Source organism: Nyctereutes procyonoides, unplaced genomic scaffold, assembly GCF_905146905.1.
Source record: "Nyctereutes procyonoides isolate TBG_1078 unplaced genomic scaffold, NYPRO_anot_genome, whole genome shotgun sequence".
Lineage (NCBI taxonomy): Eukaryota > Metazoa > Chordata > Mammalia > Carnivora > Canidae > Nyctereutes > Nyctereutes procyonoides.
The window spans coordinates 69,163,821-69,183,685 of NW_026575146.1; the positions used below are offsets into that span (position 1 = coordinate 69,163,821).

The 19,865-nt window shown below is 50.9% G+C and overlaps 1 protein-coding gene across 2 annotated transcripts; it reads left to right on the forward strand.

The window, feature by feature from the left end:
• Positions 1 to 467: 467 nt before the first annotated feature.
• RDH13 (retinol dehydrogenase 13) lies at positions 468 to 14,103 on the forward strand. 2 transcript variants are annotated; one of them, XM_055311328.1, is made up of 7 exons: positions 468 to 1,519; positions 3,708 to 3,826; positions 5,340 to 5,495; positions 8,193 to 8,297; positions 9,166 to 9,378; positions 10,196 to 10,297; positions 12,164 to 14,103. In XM_055311328.1, the coding sequence occupies exons 1-7, from the start codon at positions 1,455 to 1,457 to the stop codon at positions 12,406 to 12,408; spliced, it is 1,005 nt and encodes a 334-aa protein (XP_055167303.1). In that variant the 5' UTR covers positions 468 to 1,454; the 3' UTR covers positions 12,409 to 14,103. The 2 variants fall into 2 exon arrangements, with proteins under 2 accessions (XP_055167303.1, XP_055167304.1); XM_055311329.1 differs by lacking the exon at positions 8,193 to 8,297.
• The last annotated feature ends 5,762 nt before the right edge of the window (positions 14,104 to 19,865 follow it).

Consider the following 19,865-nt stretch of genomic DNA (forward strand, 5'->3'; position numbering starts at 1 on the left):
ACTCATCCTTCAAAACCCTATTTACATATCCCTTGCTCTGGGACCCTTCTCCTCACTCCTAGGCTGAGTCTCCAATCTCAGACCCTGGACCCATGGCTGTTGTGTTCACTTTGGGTGCCCTGTGTCTGGGAGGGTACACAGAACTCACAGTTTTCACAGCATTATGGAAACAGGCAACATCTGTCCAAGAGAAAAAATTTAGCTCCAAACTGCAAAAGCTGCAGACCCAAAGTGAGCACATTTCATTCTATGTCTACAAAACATCACATCAAATTTGTTGTCTAATCCAATATTCAAAAACCTCTTGGGGCATTTGGAAATAATTTATCACGCAGATATTTCTTACCTCGTAAGAATTCTCAAATATGTCTGTTGATTGCAGACAAACCTGATCGAATCATAAATCAACAGTTAGTTGTGGTCGAATGATTTCCAAAACAAAACTGTAAAAAAAATTTCAGTTCTTTTGAGTCAACTTTATTGTAGGATAATTTACATGCAACAAAATTCACTATTTTTAAGAGAACATGCTGATAGCATGTTACAAATATACGTAGTCATGCATGTAACTGCCAGTAGGATTACCACAGAGACGATTTCAAAACCTGAAGAAGTTACCTCTCTGGCAATCACTTCCTCCACCCTCTCTGCCCTGACAACTACCGATCTTCATTCTTTCTCTACTGGCTTGCTTTCCTAGAATGTCATATAACTGGAGTCATACTTGTCCTTCTTGTACTTCTGTGTCTGGCTTCTTTCACTCAGAATGATGCTTTAGCTACTCATCCAGGTTGTCAAAACTGCCAGCATTTCATTTCTTAAAAATTAAATAATGACTCATTCTATGAATTTATAATATCCTATCCAGGAGTCCAGGCCCCCAGGCCCTCCTCCCTCAGACCCAGGAGTCTAACGCCCTGATTTCCTCCTTCAGGGCCCCAGGAGTTTGGGAATCCCGAGGCCACTAGGTCCTGGCTTCCGAGTGTCGAAATTCTCAAGTTCTCTTATAGTCTATGAGGAAGGTACTACTGGTGAGCGCGCACGTCAGGTGGGAACAGGCTGATAAATCTGAGAGGCGCGGACAGGAGCGCAGCCTGCCAGCCGCAGCGCGGTGGGCGGCGGAAGCAGCAGGTCTCTAACCCAGGCGCACCAGCCGAACGCCGAGAGCTGCGTGACCGTGACGTCATTGGAACAGTGCGCAGGCTCGGCCCGCCCCGCCTCCAGGGCGCGGCCCCGCCCACGACCACGGAAACTCCTGTTCCCGGCCGCCGCGGCGCCGAGGCCCGCCCTCACGGGCCCCCGCTCCCGGCCGTCATCGCCCCGCCCCTCTCGGAAGCCTCCGCTCGGAGCAGAGCTGGTCCTTCCCCACGTGGGTAGCCGGCCGTGAGCTCCTCGGAGCGACCAGGCGGCAGGTCTCCGGTGGGCTCGGCGTCGGACCCCCGCTCCTGCCCGGCATGAACCGCTACCTCCTGCCGCTGTCTGTGCTCGGCACGGCGGTGGGTGGCGCCGTGCTGCTCCGGTGAGTGCGCGCCTGCGCGCCGCGGGTGGGCGGGCTGGCCCCCGGCAGGTGGGCGGAGGGCGGGAGAGAGGCCGCCCCGGTGGTCGCCAGGCTAGGGCTGGTCCAGGCAGCGTGGGGGGCACACCTAGGAAGGGCCGAGAGGGCAGGTCACGGCCCAAGGTCACCCCGAGGGCAGGGGCGGGCCCGGGCCCTTGCAAGTCTGCTGGTCCAGACTTCCGCGCTTGTCAGTGTGACCGAGTACGTCCTGCAGACTTCTAATGGGCAGGCCCCATACGTCACGTGGCCCCGGTGCAAGGAAAACGCAACCCACCCAAGCTCTCGTTATCCGCAGAGATGCAAACCGAATAGCCTATCTCTGAAGAAAGGATTGTATTGCATGGGATATATGCGTAATTCTTGTCTTTCCTAGGCTAATTCCCCCCGCAAAAAACCCCACAGAAAACCCAGCTCCCCAATATTCTGTAGCAGCACTGAATGCTGGACCTTCTGCGGCAGGACCGCAGGACCTTCTGCGCTGATGGAAGTGTTTCACATTTGTGCTGTCCATTATGATAGCCATCGCCTGTGGCCACTGAGCGCTCCAAGCTGCTGTATGAGGCCCACAGTTAACAATATTGTATTGTCCTGTGCACCTAAAAACTTAAGATGGTGGAGCTCGTGTTAAGTGTTCTTACAGCAGTAAAAGAAAAATATGTAACTTTATTACATATGTAATTTTATTATAGTTACACAATACAAGAGATAGGCTGGGAGGCCTGAAAGTAATTGGAATATTGAAATACTCTTTTTTTTTTTAAGATTTTATTTATTCATGAGAGACACAGGCAGAGGGAGAAGCAGGCTCCTTCTAGGGAGCCCGATGCGGGACTAGATCCCAGGACACTGGGATCACAACCTAAGCCAAAGGCAGATGCTGAACCACTGAGCCACCCAGGTGTCCCCTCTTTTTTTTTTTTTTTTTTTTTTAGGGCATGAAGCATAGACTGTCATCTCTGAATAATTACCTTTGCCTGCCCTGTGATGAGGCTTCATTGCGAATTTGTTGCTCCTGATCTGATAAAGTCTTTTTCACGGGGTTGGCCCATATCTTGTTATTTATAATTCATTACACTCCAGCTCTGTAATAGTAATTAGGTGTTTTTGAAAGTTCTAGAAAATGGAGATAATTCTTTTGCAGATGGAAATAATTTTCCCTTATAATAAAATATATCAGGTTTGGTTTATCGTTATTCATACTGTTGACTTTCAGGGCTGACAAAGCTGAAAATAGTAACAATAAGAAAGTGACAGCATGGGATAGGCAGAATGAAAGGTAGCTGAATGTCCTGGAGAAAAAGTATGGCTATTTATTTTTAAATAATTTAAAGTAAAAAAATTGGCCCTGGAAGGCTGGCGGTTTCTATGTTGCACAGGGCCCTTCTGTCATATGGAAGTGGCATTGCCTACTTGGTCAGTCCCCTACTGGTGACATTTGCTTGTTTCCAATATTTGGCCTCTGGGGAATGTGGGTAAAGGGTAAGAGCCCCCCGCTCCCCCAAAAGATGTGCATGTCCTAGTGCTAGAAACTGTGAAGGTCTTCCCTTACCTGTTACAGGGGATTTTGCAGGTGCCATTCAGTTAAGGACCCTGAGATGGGGAGGTGATCCTGGTTTGTCCAGATGGGAACCCAGCATGATCACCTTGGTCTTTAGAGTCAGTGACCTGAAGGCCCTGCTGACTCTGGAGATGGAGGAGGAGGGGCCATGAGCCAGGGATTATGGGCACCTCTAGGAGCTGGAAAAGTCACGGACTGGCCTCTCCCCTAGAGCCTCCAGGAGGAGCATGGTCCTGCCGAGACCCTAGCCTTATCCTAGTGAGACTTGTTTTGGACTCTTGCCTGCAGAGCTATTGATTACCCGCACGTGGTTTTTACCCACCCAGCTTGTGGTAATTCGTTACAGCAGCCATTGGAGACCAATACAGTGGGTCTTTACAAAGTAATGATTGTCATGTTGTGTCACCTCCCCACACAGGGCTGTGCTGAGCCTTTGCCTGTATCATCACACTGGCCCCCACGGAGTTATGAGATGTCCTTCCCATCTGTCCTTTGGGGGAACACAAGCTCAGTGGGGTCATTTGCTCAAGATCATTAACAGGGGCATGTGTGATGGGGGTGCAGACAGAGCTGATGATTGTTTCTTATCTTCAGAGACTACATTGCAGGCGGGGCCTGTCCCAGCAAGGCCACCATTCCTGGGAAGACCGTCATTGTGACTGGCGCCAATACAGGCATTGGGAAGCAGACAGCCTTGGAGCTGGCCAGAAGAGGTGCTTTTTCCGCTGAGGCTTGGCGTGTGAGGTTTGGGGTGGAAGGTTTGGTTTCCTGGGGGATATTAAGGTTGCCCCAGTTTGGGCTGCACAGGGCAGGAGCCAGATTTATGCCAGCCTGCACCAGAAAGGCTGGTGTCCCTGAAAGAGGCAGGGGAGACTCTGGGTCTCAGAGGGGGCTGCGGACACTCAGCGGTTGTTGGTGTTGATTTTTCTCTCTGTGTTGGCCCTCCTGATGGCGGGGCTGGGGCTGGGGTTAGAGATTGTGGAACAGAATCAGGTTTCAGTCTCTTTCAGGCTTACTACTCAGGTGTTTTGTTGAAGGCCCTTTAATTTAGGTTCATTCAGTGTTTTTCTCACAGTGGGACTGGGGTTATGGAGGAAGTCCATGGAAGAGGAGGAAGGGTGCCCTTCTAGGCACACTAAGATCTCCTTCAAAGTTGGAATCACTGGATTACCTGTTGGATCAGGCAGCAGACAAGAAGTCAAGGATTTCGGTTTGAGCAGCAAGGAGACTAGAGCTGCCACCAGCTGGGGCGGGATGGCGGTGGCAGGGCAGGTGCAGGAGCTGGGGGAGGTGGGAAATGTTCTTTGGGCTTGACAGTTTGGGGTGGCCTAAGGAATTGGTCCTGATGGGCTGAGCCAGAGCAGCCCGTCCACCCCTCAGGTCAGAGCGGTGGGGGCTGTGATGATCGACAATCCCCACCACCTCGTGGGCTTTCCCCAAGGAAGGGGCACGTGCTCCGCTGTCCTGGGGGCCGGGTAGCAACTGAGGATGAACAGATCTGGGGTCAGATGAGTTCCCTCGTGGACCGTGTGAGGGGCAGTGGGGTGTGTAGGAGGCAGCTGGGCCCAGTGGTAGGCAGGCAAGCCACATGGGTCCATGTGGTCAGTGTTGTGGCTGCCTGTCCTCCTCCAATCCCTGGTTCTTCTCACTTCTCTAATTTTTTTTAAAGTGTTTCTTTTATGGCCATATTAGAATTTAATGCACACATCACATAATTCGCTCACGTAAAGTGCACACTCTAGTGGCATTTAATGTATTACTAGAGTTGTATGACCGTTGACAATCGTTTTTGATGAAAATGTTTTCATCAAAAGGACAGCTTGGTCCTCTGAGAGGTCACCCTGGTTCCCACCCCTCCCAGGGACCTCCTGTGGATCGGCCTGTTCCAGGTATTTCATAAACACGAAATCCTGCACCACATATCTTTTTGTGACTGGCACATTTTATGAGCACATTTATGAGGTCTACCTATGTTATACCATGTGTCAGTGTTTTGTTCCATTCCGTGGCCGAGTAGCATTCCGGGCTCTGGATGTAACACCTTGTGCATCTCTGCTCAGCAGCTGATGGACACAGGGGTGGTTTCCATCTTTCGGCTGCCGTGAACAGCGCAGCTGGGGGCTCATGTGTACACACTCTTGAGCAGACCTGTGTTTTCATTTGTGTTTGTTCTCTGTACTGGGGCGAGGATTGAAAAATTAGTTTTTTCCTATCCCGGGCTTCCAGGAGGCAACATCATTCTGGCCTGTCGAGATATGGAGAAGTGTGAGGCAGCAGCAAAGGAGATTCGTGGGGAAACCCTTAATCACCGTGTCAGTGCCTGGCACCTGGACTTGGCCTCTCTCAAGTCCATCCGAGAGTTTGCAGCGAAGATCATTGAAGGTAGGAGGGAGGATGCTGGCCTTGTGGGGCTAGGTAGGTCCTGGGCGGACACAAGTCCTAGAGTGTGGTGCTGGTAGACCATGGCCCATGTTTGTGGACGGGTGACGATTATACATTCTTATATTTTCTGACCTTCTTATTTCTATATTTCTGACCTTCTCATGTGAACATATATTACGTTTCAACCATTTACATAAACGGTTGAAAGAAATTAAAAGAGTATTTCTGGATATGTGAATACTGTATGGAATTCAAATATCAGCATCTGTAAATAAAGTTTTATTGGCACACCGGCGACAGCAGAGTTCAGAGGGACAGGCTGTATGACCTGCAAAGCCAAAAAAATCTAGTCTGGTCCTTTATAGGAGAAGTTTGCTCTGTGGGATCCCTGCTCTGTAGGAAGACGCACTCCTTCGGCACTTAGCTCCTACAGGATGCAGAGGCCCAGGTGAGGCCAGATGTGCAGGCAGCTGGAGGGTGAGTTAGCTGGGTGAAGGCGGCGGCAGTGCTGACTTAGCCAGCAGTTCCGAAGTGTCCTGGCTCTCATGGGTGATGGGTGATTCCTGGGACACAGAGAGGAGTCAGAGTCAGGCTCTGCGCCCAGCCCGGTGGGGGATACGATGTGGCATAGCACAGAGTACCTGGAATTCCCACTGACCTTGTTGGGTGTTTCTTTTTGCTGATCCAGGGATTAGGCAGGCCTTTTTCTGCACTTCGTCACACAGGTGACTCACTTTCATTTCATGTCCCACCAGATGTTTTCAGAACTGGCTCACGTCTTTATGTTTTCGAACAAGAATAACATTTACAGGATTAAACATTCAGAAAGGACAAATGGTGATTCAGCCAAACACCTCCCTGCCGCTAGCTACCAGATGCTTTCCTTAGATGTGTCCAGTGTCCTTGTGTGTCCTTTTGGACATGGTTTGTGCATTTATAAAGCAAGCAGGTGTATGTACCTATATACCTCCCCTTGACTTGCTTGCTTATTTATTTATTTATTTAGAGCAAGTGAGAAGTGGAAGGGGAGGCGGGGGGGGGGGGTGGAGGGGGGGGAGAGAGAGAGAGAGAGAGAGAGAGAGAGCGCGCGCGCGCGCGAGCGCACAAGAACCTTAAGTAGGCTCCATGCCCAGCACAGCCCAGTGTGGGACTCCATCTCATGATCCTGAGATCATGACCTGAGTCAAAACCAAGAGTCGGAGGCTTAACTGACTGAGTCACCCAGGCGCCCCTTCCTTGGCTTTTTTATACAACCAGAGCCTATTGCATGTGTGGTGCTGTGGTGCTTTTTCTCTCCTACTCTACCAGCAAGTTCTAGTGTTATCTTTTATCCAGAGGGGGAAACTGAGTCACAGAGAAGCTGTGTGACTTTACCAGGGTCCTACGCTGCTCAGGATAGAGCTGGGGGTTTGAACTGTCGTCTTGACAATTCTAGAGCTTGGTTTCCTGATGGCTGTGTGACTCCCTCCACCTTCAAATAAAGCCAGAGGCTCTGTTTACTAGGTGCTAGATAACTAGTGTGTTATCCCCGCTGTTCCCAAAAACCACTGTGAGAGTGTCACAGGTTCCACTGTGTTCCCTCAGAAGATGTGTTGGAGTCCTAACCCCCAGGACTCAACACGAGACCTGATTGGAAGAGAGGGTCTGTACGGAGGTGATGAAGTGGAAATGAGGTCATCGGGGTGGGCCCTCATCCAATGACTGGTGTCCTCAGAGGATGGGGAAATCAGGAAGCAGGCAGATGCGAAGGAAGAGGCCGGAAGATGGTGGCCAGTCACCTGTGAGCCCAGGAGAGAGCCTGGCACAGATTCTTCCCTCACTCCTTGATCCTTGGGAAGAAACAGCCCTGAGACACTTGACCCTGCACTTCCTGCCTCCAGAACTGGGACACAACAGGTTCAAGTGGCCTGTCATGTGATAGTTTGTTATGGCAGCCCTGGCTAACTGATACAGGGAGGAAGGTGCTGTTTTTCATCCCATTTTACTGACAAGGAAAGGGAAGCTCGGAGAGGAACGGTCGCTTTGCCTGTGAAGCATCCAGGGTCTGGGATAGGGGGCGGTGCTGGCTTTATTTTTTATTTTTTTAAATTTTATTTATTTATTCATAGACACACACACACACACACACACACACACACACACACAGAGGCAGAGGGAGAAGCAGGCTCCACGCAGGGAGCCCGATGTGGGACTCGATCCCGGGTCTCCAGGATCATGCCCTGGGCTGCAGGCGGCGCTAAACCGCTGCGCCATGGGGGCTGCCCCAGTGCTGACTTTAGATAGGGATCTGTTTTGTTCAGTTTTGGAGGCCAGAAGTCCGAGATCACAGTCTCAGGAAGGGACCAGGAGATCCTTTCTGCTTCTTTCAGCTTCTGGCGGTGGCCGTTGGTCCTCAGTGATCCTTGGCTCATCGATGCATCATGGCCTCTGTTTCCCCATGGTCCTCAGTCCTTGTCCTGCTGCATTAGGGCCTACGCTGTGACCTTATCTTAACTTGTTTACTTTTTGCAAGGACTGTTTCCAAAAACAGGTTGCGTTCCCAGGCTCTGGGTGGGCCTGAATGTTTTAGGACAGTTCAGCTCAGTGCAGGGGTTGTTTTATACCAATTGCGCTGGTGCTCCAGGCAGGCATGCGACAGGCAGGCATGCGACAGGCAGGCATGCGACTGACATACCTGCCCTCACCCCTGTCTCCTAGAGGAGGAGCAAGTTCATATCCTGGTCAACAATGCGGCCGTGATGCGGTGCCCCCACTGGACCACCAAGGACGGCTTTGAGATGCAGTTTGGTGTTAACCACTTGGGTGAGGCCACAGGCTGAGGGCTATGTGGTGTCTATATGGGCCTGGGATGTAGGCAGGGTCCCCAGTGGGCCAGGCACACTGGGGTCCTCCTCCACTCTCCAGGGCAGCTAGGTGGCCAGGTGTGGGGCCACCTGGCAGTTCAGGGAATTGCCTCCTCACTGCTGGATGCTCCATTAGTTCTTTGGCTCCTGCGTCCATCTCTTGGTCTCTTGACCCTTCATCTGTCCTGTAGTCTGTCTGCCTGTCAATTACTCTGTATACCTGTTGTCACCCTACATGTAACTGGAGTTCTGTTAGTAAGGGTGCGGGGCGGGGTGGGGACAGATATCAGGTGGGCGCCAATCACTGGATCAGGGCCCACCCTCATGACTTCATTTTCACTATAAAGACCTCTCTCCAGATACGGCCACATGCTGAGGTCCTGGAAGGTCCTAATGCACATGACCTGATGGAGCTGCAAGGGAGTCTGGGAAACATAGTCTTTCACTGGGCAGTCCTGTACACAGCCAAACATTCTGTTGAAGAAGAAAGGGAGGCAGACCGTCCCCTAGCTGACCTCACAGGGTTCTAAGAGGGCTTTACCTCTGGGGCTGGGTCACTCTTTGCTGCGGGGCTATTCTGAGTGCTGTAGGATGTTTAGCAGCATCCCTAGCTGCCTCCCTGGATGCCAGGAACACCCCCTCCTCTCTCTGCAGTTATGATGACCAAAACTCTAGACATTGCCAGATGTCCCCTGGGGGAAAGAACTGGCCCCTGTTGAGAGCCGTAGGTTATTGGGAGGGTCAAAGAAGGTAATGTTCTCAGTACGATCCTCTGCACCAGGTAAGAATTCAGTGACAATTTTCTTTTTTTGTTGTCCTTCACCCAGGTCACTTTCTCTTGACAAACTTGCTGCTGGACAAACTGAAAGCCTCAGCCCCTTCACGGATCATCAACCTCTCGTCCTTGGCCCACGTTGCAGGACACATAGAATTTGATGACTTGAACTGGGAGAAAAAGAAGTATGACACCAAAGCGGCTTATTGCCAGAGTAAGCTGGCCATCATCCTCTTTACCAAGGAGCTGAGCCGGCGGCTGCAGGGTATGTGTGTGTGAGCCTCGCTGGCCTTCCTCTTCCTCTAGCTCTGAGCCTGGGACAGTCCTGCTATGACCCTGGACCGATAGGAGGTCAAGCATCAGTCCCAGAACAGAGCAGGTGGATGTGTGAAACACATACCACTATGTTCGGTGGTGCCTGAGGCAGACATCACTCATCAGTCGTGGCATCCTTCCCTGCTCATCCCACACAGGCATCTAAGTCATTGGTGCTCTAGGCTAGTGATTCTCAACCTTGGGTGATGTGGATGCCCCGGGGACATTTGGCAGTGTCTGAAGATAGTTGTGGTCCTCGCTTCAGGGAGTGGAGGTGGGGTGGGTGTTGCTACTGGCAGCTAGCTGCTCAGCAGGATCAAGAATGATCTGACCTCAGTGTGCACAGAGCTGGAGTTGAAAGGTACCCTTTGCCCTGCTCCTCAGAGAGCATCCGTGGACCCGCAACGTCAGCTGGGCTGGGAGCTTGTCACCACTGCAACATCTCACACCCCACCCTGACCCACTGCTTCAGATTCCCTGGGGGTGGGTGGAACCTAGCGGTTTGGGTGTCTCAAGTGCTCCGGGTGATTTTTACATACGCTCAGGTTTGGGAGGCTCTGCTCTGGGCAGTCGTGCAACAGAGCTGCAATGCAAGATGAAACCCCTCAATGTGGAAGTTTCAGAGCAAGAGGGTGCTGTGGGTTCAAAGGTAGGACATGGCACAGCACTGGGTAGCCCTAGAGCTGAGAATGGGCAACGTCAGCCTTCCAGGTGGGGTGTGAACCTGACGTTTGCCTACTCCCTCATCCCTCCTCTTCTCTCCCCAGGCACAGGCGTGACTGTCAATGCTCTGCACCCTGGGGTGGCCAGGACAGAGCTGGGCAGACACACAGGCATGCACAGCTCTGCCTTCTCCAGTTTCACACTCGGTAAGAACCCTCCTGGCCTGGGGTCCCTTAGCTGAGCCCCTGCCCTCTCAGCTCAGGGCCTAGGACTCTCTTCAGTATATTAGTCAGGGTTCTATAGAGAAACAGAACAAATAGGCTGTATATAGATGCTTGGAGGGATTTGTCATGAGGGATTGGCTCATGCATTTATGGAGGCTGAGAAGTCCCATGATCTGCCATCTGCATGCTGGAGGCCTGAGAAGATGGTGGTGCTGTCCCAGGCCAAACTGGTATCCCAGTCGAAACCCAGAGGCTTGCAAACCAGGGGAGTGATGGTGTAGGTCCCAGCCCAAAGGCCAGGAGCACTGATATCCGAGGGCAGGAGATGGATGTTTCAGCTTGAGCAGAAAGAGGGGGAATTCGCTATTCCTCCACCTTTTTTTCTGGTCTCACCCTCAGCTAAGAGCATGGTGGCTGCCCATATTGGTAAGAGCAGATCTCTTTCCTCGGTCTACTGATTCCAACACTGATCTCTTCTGGTCACATCCTCACGGACACGCCCCAGAGGAAGGCTTTGCCAGCTTTTTGGCTCCCCTTGGCTCAGTCAAATTGATACAAAACTAATATCACACTCAGAGACTACATGAGCGGCTTCGCTCTGCCCCCTCCCCTGTATCTCCTGGGATGCCAAGCATGAGTCTACATGTGTATCCAGCCTGGTGGCCTCAGAATAGCCCCAGGAAATAGGCTAGATGCTGTTTGATAAGAAATTGAGTTCCAGAGGAGGGGATTATGGAGCTGCTTCCTGGTTGTGCTTGGGGCGACTCCACCTTCACCCCAAACAAACTGTGCCACCTGGGGAAGCAGCCTCACCTCTTAGGTCCTTAGTTGCCTTAACTACACAGGAGGGCCATCCTAGTGCCCTCCTCACACTTAAAATGGCCAGCCCAGGGCCTGACCAGCTTTTTTTTTTTAATATAAAAAAAATTATTCATTCATGAGAGACAGGCAGAGACACAGGCAGAGGGAGAAGCAGGCTCCATGCAGGAAGCCTGATGTCAGACTTGATCCCGGGTCTCCAGGATCACACCCTGGACTGAAGGTGGCGCTAAACCGCTGAGCGCTGAGCCACCCGGGCAGCCCCACCTGACCAGCTTTAAACTGAATAAATAATTAGAGCTTTATTTTTTATTTTATTTTTAATATAAATTTATTTTTTATTGGTGTTCAATTTGCCAACATTAATTAGAACTTTAGAACTAGTATTTGTAATCCTGAAAATAATTTACTGGGTGGGTGCCAGATAGCAAGGATTTTAAGCTGAGCCTGGCCCCAGAGACATTTAATAAATAAAAGCTCTTTTTTTTTTTTTTACATTTTTTTTTTTTTAATTTATTTATGATAGTCACAGAGAGATAGAGAGAGAGAGGCAGAGACACAGGCAGAGGGAGAAGCAGGTTCCATGCACCGGGAGCCTGACGTGGGATTCGATCCCGAGTCTTCAGGATCACGCCCTGGGCCAAAGGCAAGCGCCAAACCGCTGCGCCACCCAGGGATCCCAATAAAAGCTCTTTTAAAGCAAGGTGGGATAGGGTAAGGACTCAGAGATGACTGAGCCTCCATTTGCCTGGGGAAAAGCTGGGGAGGCTTGCTGGAAGAGGCCCCATTTGGGCTGGTCTCTATGTCTGGAGGGATTTGGCTGGGCAGTGCCAGGGAAAGGAGCTCCCGGTGGAGGGAACCTCAGAGGCACAGGCCTGGAGGTGGGCTGTGTGGGACTGCAGTGTGACCTCTGGCCTCTGGACCCCAGGCAATCCTGGGGTGGGGGTGGGGGTGTTGGGGGGAGAGTGGGGTGTTCATGTCCTCCTCCCTGAACGTGTGTGGACTGAATGCTCTGTGGGCTAATTGCAGGGCCCATCTTCTGGCTGTTGGTCAAGAGCCCCCAGCTGGCAGCCCAGCCCAGCACGTACCTGGCCGTGGCAGAGGAATTGGAGGGTGTTTCTGGAAAGTACTTTGATGGACTCAAAGAGAAGGCTCCAGCCCCCGAAGCTGAGGATGAAGAGGTAGCCCAGAGGCTTTGGGCTGAAAGTGCCCGCTTGGTGGGCTTGGAGATGTCAGGTGTTTCCTCAGTGAGGGGGCAGCCCCTCCCTAAATAATCTCAGGGAGCAGGTGTGAAAACCACGTGGGAGGCGGAGTACCAGGACGGAGCCGCAAGGCCCACCCAAGCTGGCCGCTCTGTCTGCAGCGTCCCCTGGGTGGCAGTGTTGCCCACGGAACGCTGACCGAAATGCCCACGTCACCCTCTAGGTGGCAGTGTTGTTCGTGCGAGCCTCAAGACTACTGCTGTCATGCCCAGAGGGTCCTCTAGGAGGCAGTATTGCCCAAAGAACGCTGGTTGCCATGCGCACGGCACGCTGGTAGGGATCAGTAGCTGCCCTTTTCTTCTCAGGCAGTGGCAGGTGCGCATCTGGCCGTCAGACACCTGCCTTGAGCGTGTAACTGGGAATCGCTGAGGGAGGAGGCCGCTCCCTCCGGTGTGGCCGTGTCAGGAGGGCCACTGGTGGCCACGGTGCAGACCCGTGTGGCCATTGGGAAAGTTGTCTGCCAGACCCAGTCAGGTTCGTGGTTCCCTGTGGGACCGTGCACACCCTCAGTCCCCTCTCTGAGCCTCGGTTTCTCCCACTGTGAATGTGCAGAATAACCTGACTACCTCACAGGACAGCGTGGTGATGAATGAGTTGTCGCCTGGCTGGGTCAGTGGCAGCTGTGCGTTCCTTGCTGCTGAATGTTCACTTACATGTGCCATACCCTGGCCGAGCTGCCGGGACACCCCTGAGGACAGGCCCACACAGATGCCAGTCCTGCTCGGGACAGCTGTGCGGCTCGGGTGACAGAAACGGGGCTGGCACTCAGCTCCTGCACAGACCTGGGGTGGGGTGGGGGGTGGGGGCCTGCCAAAAAGCTCAGTAATCAAGATACAAATATTTTAACATTAAAAAGCCCGTACCATTTGAGATCCTTGTGGACGCCAGGGATACTGTTCCATGTCCTAGGATATGCAGTTCAGCAGCAAATGGCCCTTCCCCAAAATGGCCCTTCCCCAAAATGGCCCTTCCCCAAATGCCAAAAGTGCCGAGGAAGGGGAGTTGAAGACGGCTCAAAGCTTCATAAATACAGTTTTCTTTTTGCTACCACATCAGACCACAACAGCCAAAGGATATGTTTGGGATGAACGGACTTGGGTGGGCACCATCCAGCCTGGAGCTCAACGATCCCCACCTCCCCCTCTCCATGCCTTCTGACCTCCACCTGTGTGCAGGACCCAACCACTCACTTCCAGTGAAAAGAACAGAGTGAAGCTGACGGAATGTCTGATTCTGGGATTAGGTTACTGCCGGGCATCTGTACTGCTAGCATGTACTGCCTTGTTGCAATAGTGCTGTGAGCCACCCTCTGGGGGGCCCGAGAGCTGGGGCAGCCACGAGCTGGGAACCCCTGGAGCCTGTCCACCACAGGGATACACATACATGCACAGCACACATACATAGATCACATGCATGTGCATATCCTTATACAATGTGTGCATTTCTTACTGTGGGATCAGGGAAAAACTAGTTTGAGAAACACTTCTGCTGATAGTACAGTAGTCTGAGAGTAACCTCGAAACCTCTGGTTCTCTAAATATGTATAGGATTCATCTGGAGGGACACCTGGGTGGCTCAGTGGTTGAATGTCTGCCCAGGACCCTGAGATCGAGTCCCACATCAGGCTCCCTGTGAGGAGCCTGCTTCTCCCTCTGCCTATGTCTTTGCCTCTCTCTGTGTATCTCTCATGAATAGATAAATAAAATCTAAAAAAAAAAAAAAGATTGTCTGGAGGTCATGGTATTTACTACATAACAAAAATACAATGATCAAAATCAAGAAAATAATGGTGCTAAGGTCTGATATCAATCTATAGACACTGAAATTTTATCAATGGCAATGTCTTTTATAGCAACCCCCCCACCCCCCGCCAAACCCACAAAATTATTTTCTGAGCCAGTATCCAACCTGGAATCACACTTTGCGTTAGTTGGCATGTCTCCATAACCTGCTTTAAATTGAACGGTCTTTCTCTTTCATGAGTTGGATACTTCTGAAGAGTCCTGGCCAGGTGTTTTATAGAAAGTGCTTCAATTTGGGTTTGCCTGTGACTTAATGATTAATTTAGGCTACGTGTTTTTGGTAATACCACAGGAGTGATGCTGGGTCCTTCAAGATGCCTTATGTCGTCAGGAGACATCCCATCATCGGTGACATCAGTAATGACAGCCTTGGGCTGGCAGAGGCACACAGGGCACAGAGCCTTGCTGCCCCTGGGCACGTGGCTCCCTGCTCCTCCACCTGCTCACCTAGCCGGGAGCTCCTGCATGGGCTCTCTGCCAGCCTGTCGTCCACAGTTTGGGTGGGTCTCTCAATCAGGGTCCCGTGTCTGCATATCTGGGGAGTGGGCACGTGGATGTGATTCAAGCAAGACCAACCAGACCTTCTTGATTTTGCATCTTGGTGGGGCTTACACCAAGACTAGTAACTTTTGTTCCAAATATGTCTGTGGGCTTTTGTGTGTTCAAGCTTTGCAGGGCTGCTGTAATAGATGGCCATAAACTGGGTGGCTTCAACAATGCACACTTACTCTCCACGTTCTGGACATCAGAAGCCTAGAATGGGTCCTAGGGCGAATGTCAAGTGTCAGCCAGGGCTGTGTTGCTTCTGGATTCTCAATGGGGAGAATGCTTCCTGTCTCGACCAGCTCCTGGGGGCGCCACATCCCTAACCTCCTGGCCCTTCCTCTTTCTGCAGGGCCAGCCACCTTGGACCAAGTCCTCACACTGACATCTTTCTCCCTCTTCCCGTCTTTTAAGGACCCTGGTAATGCCATTTGGCCTGTCTGGTGATCCAAGATCACCTCTCCCCTCTACGTCAGCTGGTGAGCCACTGAATCCCATCAGCTACCTTAATTCTCCTTTGCCATGCAAAGTAATAGGGTCTGGGAATTAGGACGTGGACCTCTTTGGGGCAGCCACTGTTCTGCCTACTACACCATCCTCTTCAAAACCTGCTTCCTTAGCTTTTCTCGGGTGTGAACTGCCCGGGATATCTTTCATCAATTCCTTGCCGCTTCTATGAAGCAGAATCAGTGTCACTGGGGTTGCTTTGCTTCAGGCAAGTCAAATGAAGTGAGTGGATGTTACCACTAACTCCCCACTATTTGCTTTTTAAAAAGTCCTGGTTGTGGAGTGGGTGAAGGCGCCTGAGTGGTTCAGTTGGTTAAGCATCTGCCTTTGGCTCAGTTCATGATCTCAGGGTCCTAGGATCGGGTCCTGTGTTGGGATCTCTGAATAGCAGGGAGCCTGCCTCTCCTTGTCTCTCTGCCTCTCCCCTCCACTCATACTCAATCTCCTTCTCTCTCAAATTAGTAAATTAATCTTTAAAAAAAGAAAAGACTTGGGGAGGCACCTGCCTGGCTCAGTTGGAGGAGCATGTGACCCTTGATCTCGGGATTGAATGTGAGCCCCACTTTGGGCATGGAGTTCACTTAAAAACAAAAACCAAACAAACTCTGGGGTCTTAGCAAGAAGATCTGAGATCCAGTCTGATTTGGAAGCCCCTATTTGTGGGGGATATGGCCCTGGATGGCAGGAATGTGAAGCCTAGCTGACTGGGGTGGCTGTTCTCACAGGGACTTATCTTTTGCGTAGACAAATACAACGTGGCTTGGGGTTAAGTCTAGCCACAAACCCTCACAACCAGCATCCACTTCCTTTCTGGAACTGAGAAACCCCAAGGACAGCAAACGTTGACTCACAAGCCACATAACCCATGCTTACTCTCCTGGAGGCTTTGAGGTGACTCACAGCCCTGAATAGAGTCCCCAGAGAGATGAAAGATAATAAAAATGGGCCTTAAAAAAACCCCCAACAACCCCAAACTGACAGAAGTCCAGAGAGAGCATCGTGGCAAACCAATAAGTGGACCAAAGAACCAAATGTGAAAAGATGATGCTGCAGGGGTGGGGTTCTTTTTTTGTTTTTGTTTTGTTTTTCCCCAAAAAGAAACCCAAGGCGCTGTCAGACCCTTCATATTGCTCTTTGGACTTTGGGAATTCTGTCTGGATGTATCACATGGATGCCACATGGATGCAAAAGAGAGAGGCCAGTGCTGTTGGTAGGTAGAAAATTGGGTGAAAACCAACATCCGGAAGGAGAAAGCTGTGCAAGTAGTCAAAAGAGCGTTCAGATCAGGGCACAGACCATTCTGTGAGAGACTCACAAACAGGGAGATGCACCTTTTGGATACTGCATGGTGAAAAGAAAAGGGAGAAATGGGGAAATTAGGGTTTTTCAAGAAGAAAGGAAAAAAAAATCAAGGCCATGACATTTCTCCTTATTCTTTACCTCCCTGCAAGAAGTAGCTAGTGAAAAGTTGTACTTTTCTATGCTATCAGCAGAGGGCACACTTGCACTAAAAAAATCTTTACAGGGGCTCTTGGGTGGCTTAGTCTGCCCATTAGGTCATGATCTCAGGGTCCTGGAATTGAACCCCTCATCGGGCTCCCTGCTCAGTGGGGGGTCTGCTTCTCCCTCTCCCTCTGCTGCTCCCCTTGCTTGTGCTGTCTCTCAAATAAACAGAAATCTTTAATTAAAAAAATCTTTACAAGAGCAACCAAGTGCATTATCTAGGAACACACGTCAACAGGAACCGCACAAATCCTCCCAGTCACAACCCTGTTTACAGAAGTACACAGGTGCAAACATCACTTATCAAACACTGCCACCCAAATAAACCAGAAAATGAGGTCCACAAAACTCAGTTGATACACACCGAAGAACGGCACTGGTAGGTCACATGGTAACCCTACGTATGACATTTTGGAGAACACCAGACTGTGTTCCACCTATGCTCACATGCAGTATTTACAACAGCCCACAGGTGGAAGCAGCTCAGTGTCCATCAGAGATGAATGAATAAAGGAAATGTGGAATGTTATTCAGCCTTAAGCAGGAAAGACACCTGTTACCAAATGGATGAACCTTGAAAACACTAGGCTAAGTGAAACAAGCCAGTTGCAAAGACAAAGACCATGTGGTTTCACTGCTACGATGTTTCTAAAGGAGCCAGGTTCGTAGAAGTAGAAAATTAGCATGGTGCTTACCAGGGGCAGCGGGGGGATGGTCTGGGAGTTGGAGTGCTGGGACTGAAGCAGTAGCATTAGTCTCTCCAGGTAGAACTCAGGAGTGGAGGTTGCTGGTCCAGCCACTGAATTGGCAGCGTAACCTCGGGATGCCTGGGGAGATCTGAATGCATGAAGGCAATTAGAGATGATCAAGGGCTTAATTCTCCCTGTTGAAGACACAGGAAGAAACATCTTTCCTGTTGCTTAGGGCCTTTTTTAAAAAATAATAAATTTATTTTTTATTGGTGTTCAATTTGCCAACATACAGAATAACACCCAGTGCTCATCCCGTCAAGTGCCCACCTCAGTGCCCGCCACCCAGTCACCCCCTCCCCCCGCCCACCTCCCCTTCTACCACCCCTAGTTCGTTTCCCAGAGTTAGGAGTCTTTAGGGCCTTTCTTTAGAGAACATATAAGTTTTCCTTTGTCAACATTTTTAGAAAGTAAGTAAGCCTCTTGCCAGTTCTGCGGCCCAGGCCTATGTTTCTGGAGGACCAGGAGTGTGAGTGTGAAGTGTGTGAAGGACCAGGTAAAATCAAGGTGGTGGCATTCCCATTCCCAGCTCCTGAAGGAGGGCAGGAGCTCAACTCAGTGTTGCACAGCTGCCTCCTGACATAAAGCCGGATGATCTCTGTGTGACATGTGGTGCTGTCAAGTCCTCCTGCTAGAGGACTAGAGGACTAATTATTATTAATCTCAAAACACTGGATTTGATGAGCTGCCTCTGCTGGACTCCATGACAGGGCAACACTGTTTTCCGTCTTTGCCGTCTCTTTGGCAGATCTTGTTCAAATGCACATCACATTCGGCTTGAACACCTGTTGGATTATAAAACTGTCCTCAATTTTTGTGCCAGAGCGGAGCTCCATATCACTCTTCACACTCACATCCCTACTGGGGGGGAGGGGGAAGGCACAGAGCTGTGACATGGTTAGGAGAAGTCTTTGCATTCATCGTCACCATCCCTTACACCATTCCAGGGCAGAATGTCCCTGGTGCTATGTCCTCAATATGCAGATGCAGATCCAGAACCACACCCTCTCTGAATGGAGCCTGGGAATATACATGCACATGTGCAACAGGGTTTGTAAAAGAAAGCTGGCTGCATTGGTAAAAGCATGTTGGTTGTATTTCTTTTTATATGGAAAGGTTAGGAGCAACCTAAAAGCCAGAAACAGGAATCATCTTAAGCAAGTTATGGTACCTCCAAGGAAAGGAACATCTTGCAACTGTTAGCACGAAAGCCATTTTTGGTGGTGATGTTTTTTAGCTCATTGGAGGAGGTGTTTAATGGGGACATAAAACACCCCAGTGACATGTGGGTGGGTGGGACTTATGTGCCTGGACCCCCTTACCAGTAGGCAATGTCTTCCCTGAGTGGCCAGGGAACCACCATTAACACACATGTCCAAGAGATGGCTTGAAAATGAGAGTCCATCTAAGGAGTCCTTTGGGACTGGAAACTCAGGAGAAGGGTGCTGTCCTTAGAGGGGATGAGCTTTCCAGGGGAAGGAGAGGGTGGGCAAGAGGTGGGTAGGTTGAGGGCCAACTCCAGTGGATCTGATAGCACAGAACAGAGAGGAAGGAAAGAGGGTGAGGATGAGGAAGGGGAGAAAGCCCATCTTGTCCAGTAAGCATCAGGCTCTGCAGAGAAGCGCAGGGAGCCGAAGGATGAGGAACGGCTGTGCATTAGGCCAAAGACTGATGCATCCCTCTGTCCCACTCTCTATCACCGACTCTGGATTCCAGGCTGGCATCTCCCAACATGAATGTGAGCAAAGGCCATTAGGGTCTCCATGCTGGAGCACTGGGCAGAGGGGAGTCTTGGGGTGTTGTTCCTGAAGTTGCCTGGGTTGGCTGAGAACAGCAAGCTCCTGGCTTCCCCCCAGAAGCCTTTCTGCTGAGCCAGGCATTGATTAGGAAGATTCCCAGACTCCAGGAAACGTTGCAGCCAGAGCCAACCCAAAGGCGCTCTGCGCATTGTAATCCCAGGGGGCAGATGCTGGGGATGGAGACACAGAGACTGTGGCCCAGTGTCACACCAGGATATCACCCCACATTTGAAGATCACTGCCTCAGTTTCCTAATGGCTGCTGTAAAATTGCTACACACTAGTGGCTTAAAACAACACAGGTGTCTCATGGTTCTAGAGGTTAGAAGTGCAAACTGGGCCTCACCAGGTAAAATCAAGGTGGTGGCAGACTGCATTCATTCTGCAGGCTCTCAGGGGAGAATCTGTTTTCCTTGCTCTTTCTAGCTTCTGGAGGTACCTGAGTCCCTCCACTCGTGAACCCCTTCTCTGTCTTCAAAGCCACCAGTGGCCGATTGAGTCCTTCTCCCACTACCTCACTGACACTTTTTTGTTTGTTTGTTTGTTTGTTTTGACTCCCTCTTCTGC

Bases quoted from the DNA above. Each gene is read 5' to 3' on its own strand.
- RDH13 (XM_055311328.1), top strand. From the start codon at position 1,455: ATGAACCGCTACCTCCTGCCGCTGTCTGTGCTCGGCACGGCGGTGGGT. The intron at 1,520-3,707 runs GTGAGTGCGCGC...TCTTATCTTCAG, and splicing joins GGTGGCGCCGTGCTGCTCCG to AGACTACATTGCAGGCGGGG. The intron at 9,379-10,195 runs GTATGTGTGTGT...TTCTCTCCCCAG, and splicing joins GCTGAGCCGGCGGCTGCAGG to GCACAGGCGTGACTGTCAAT.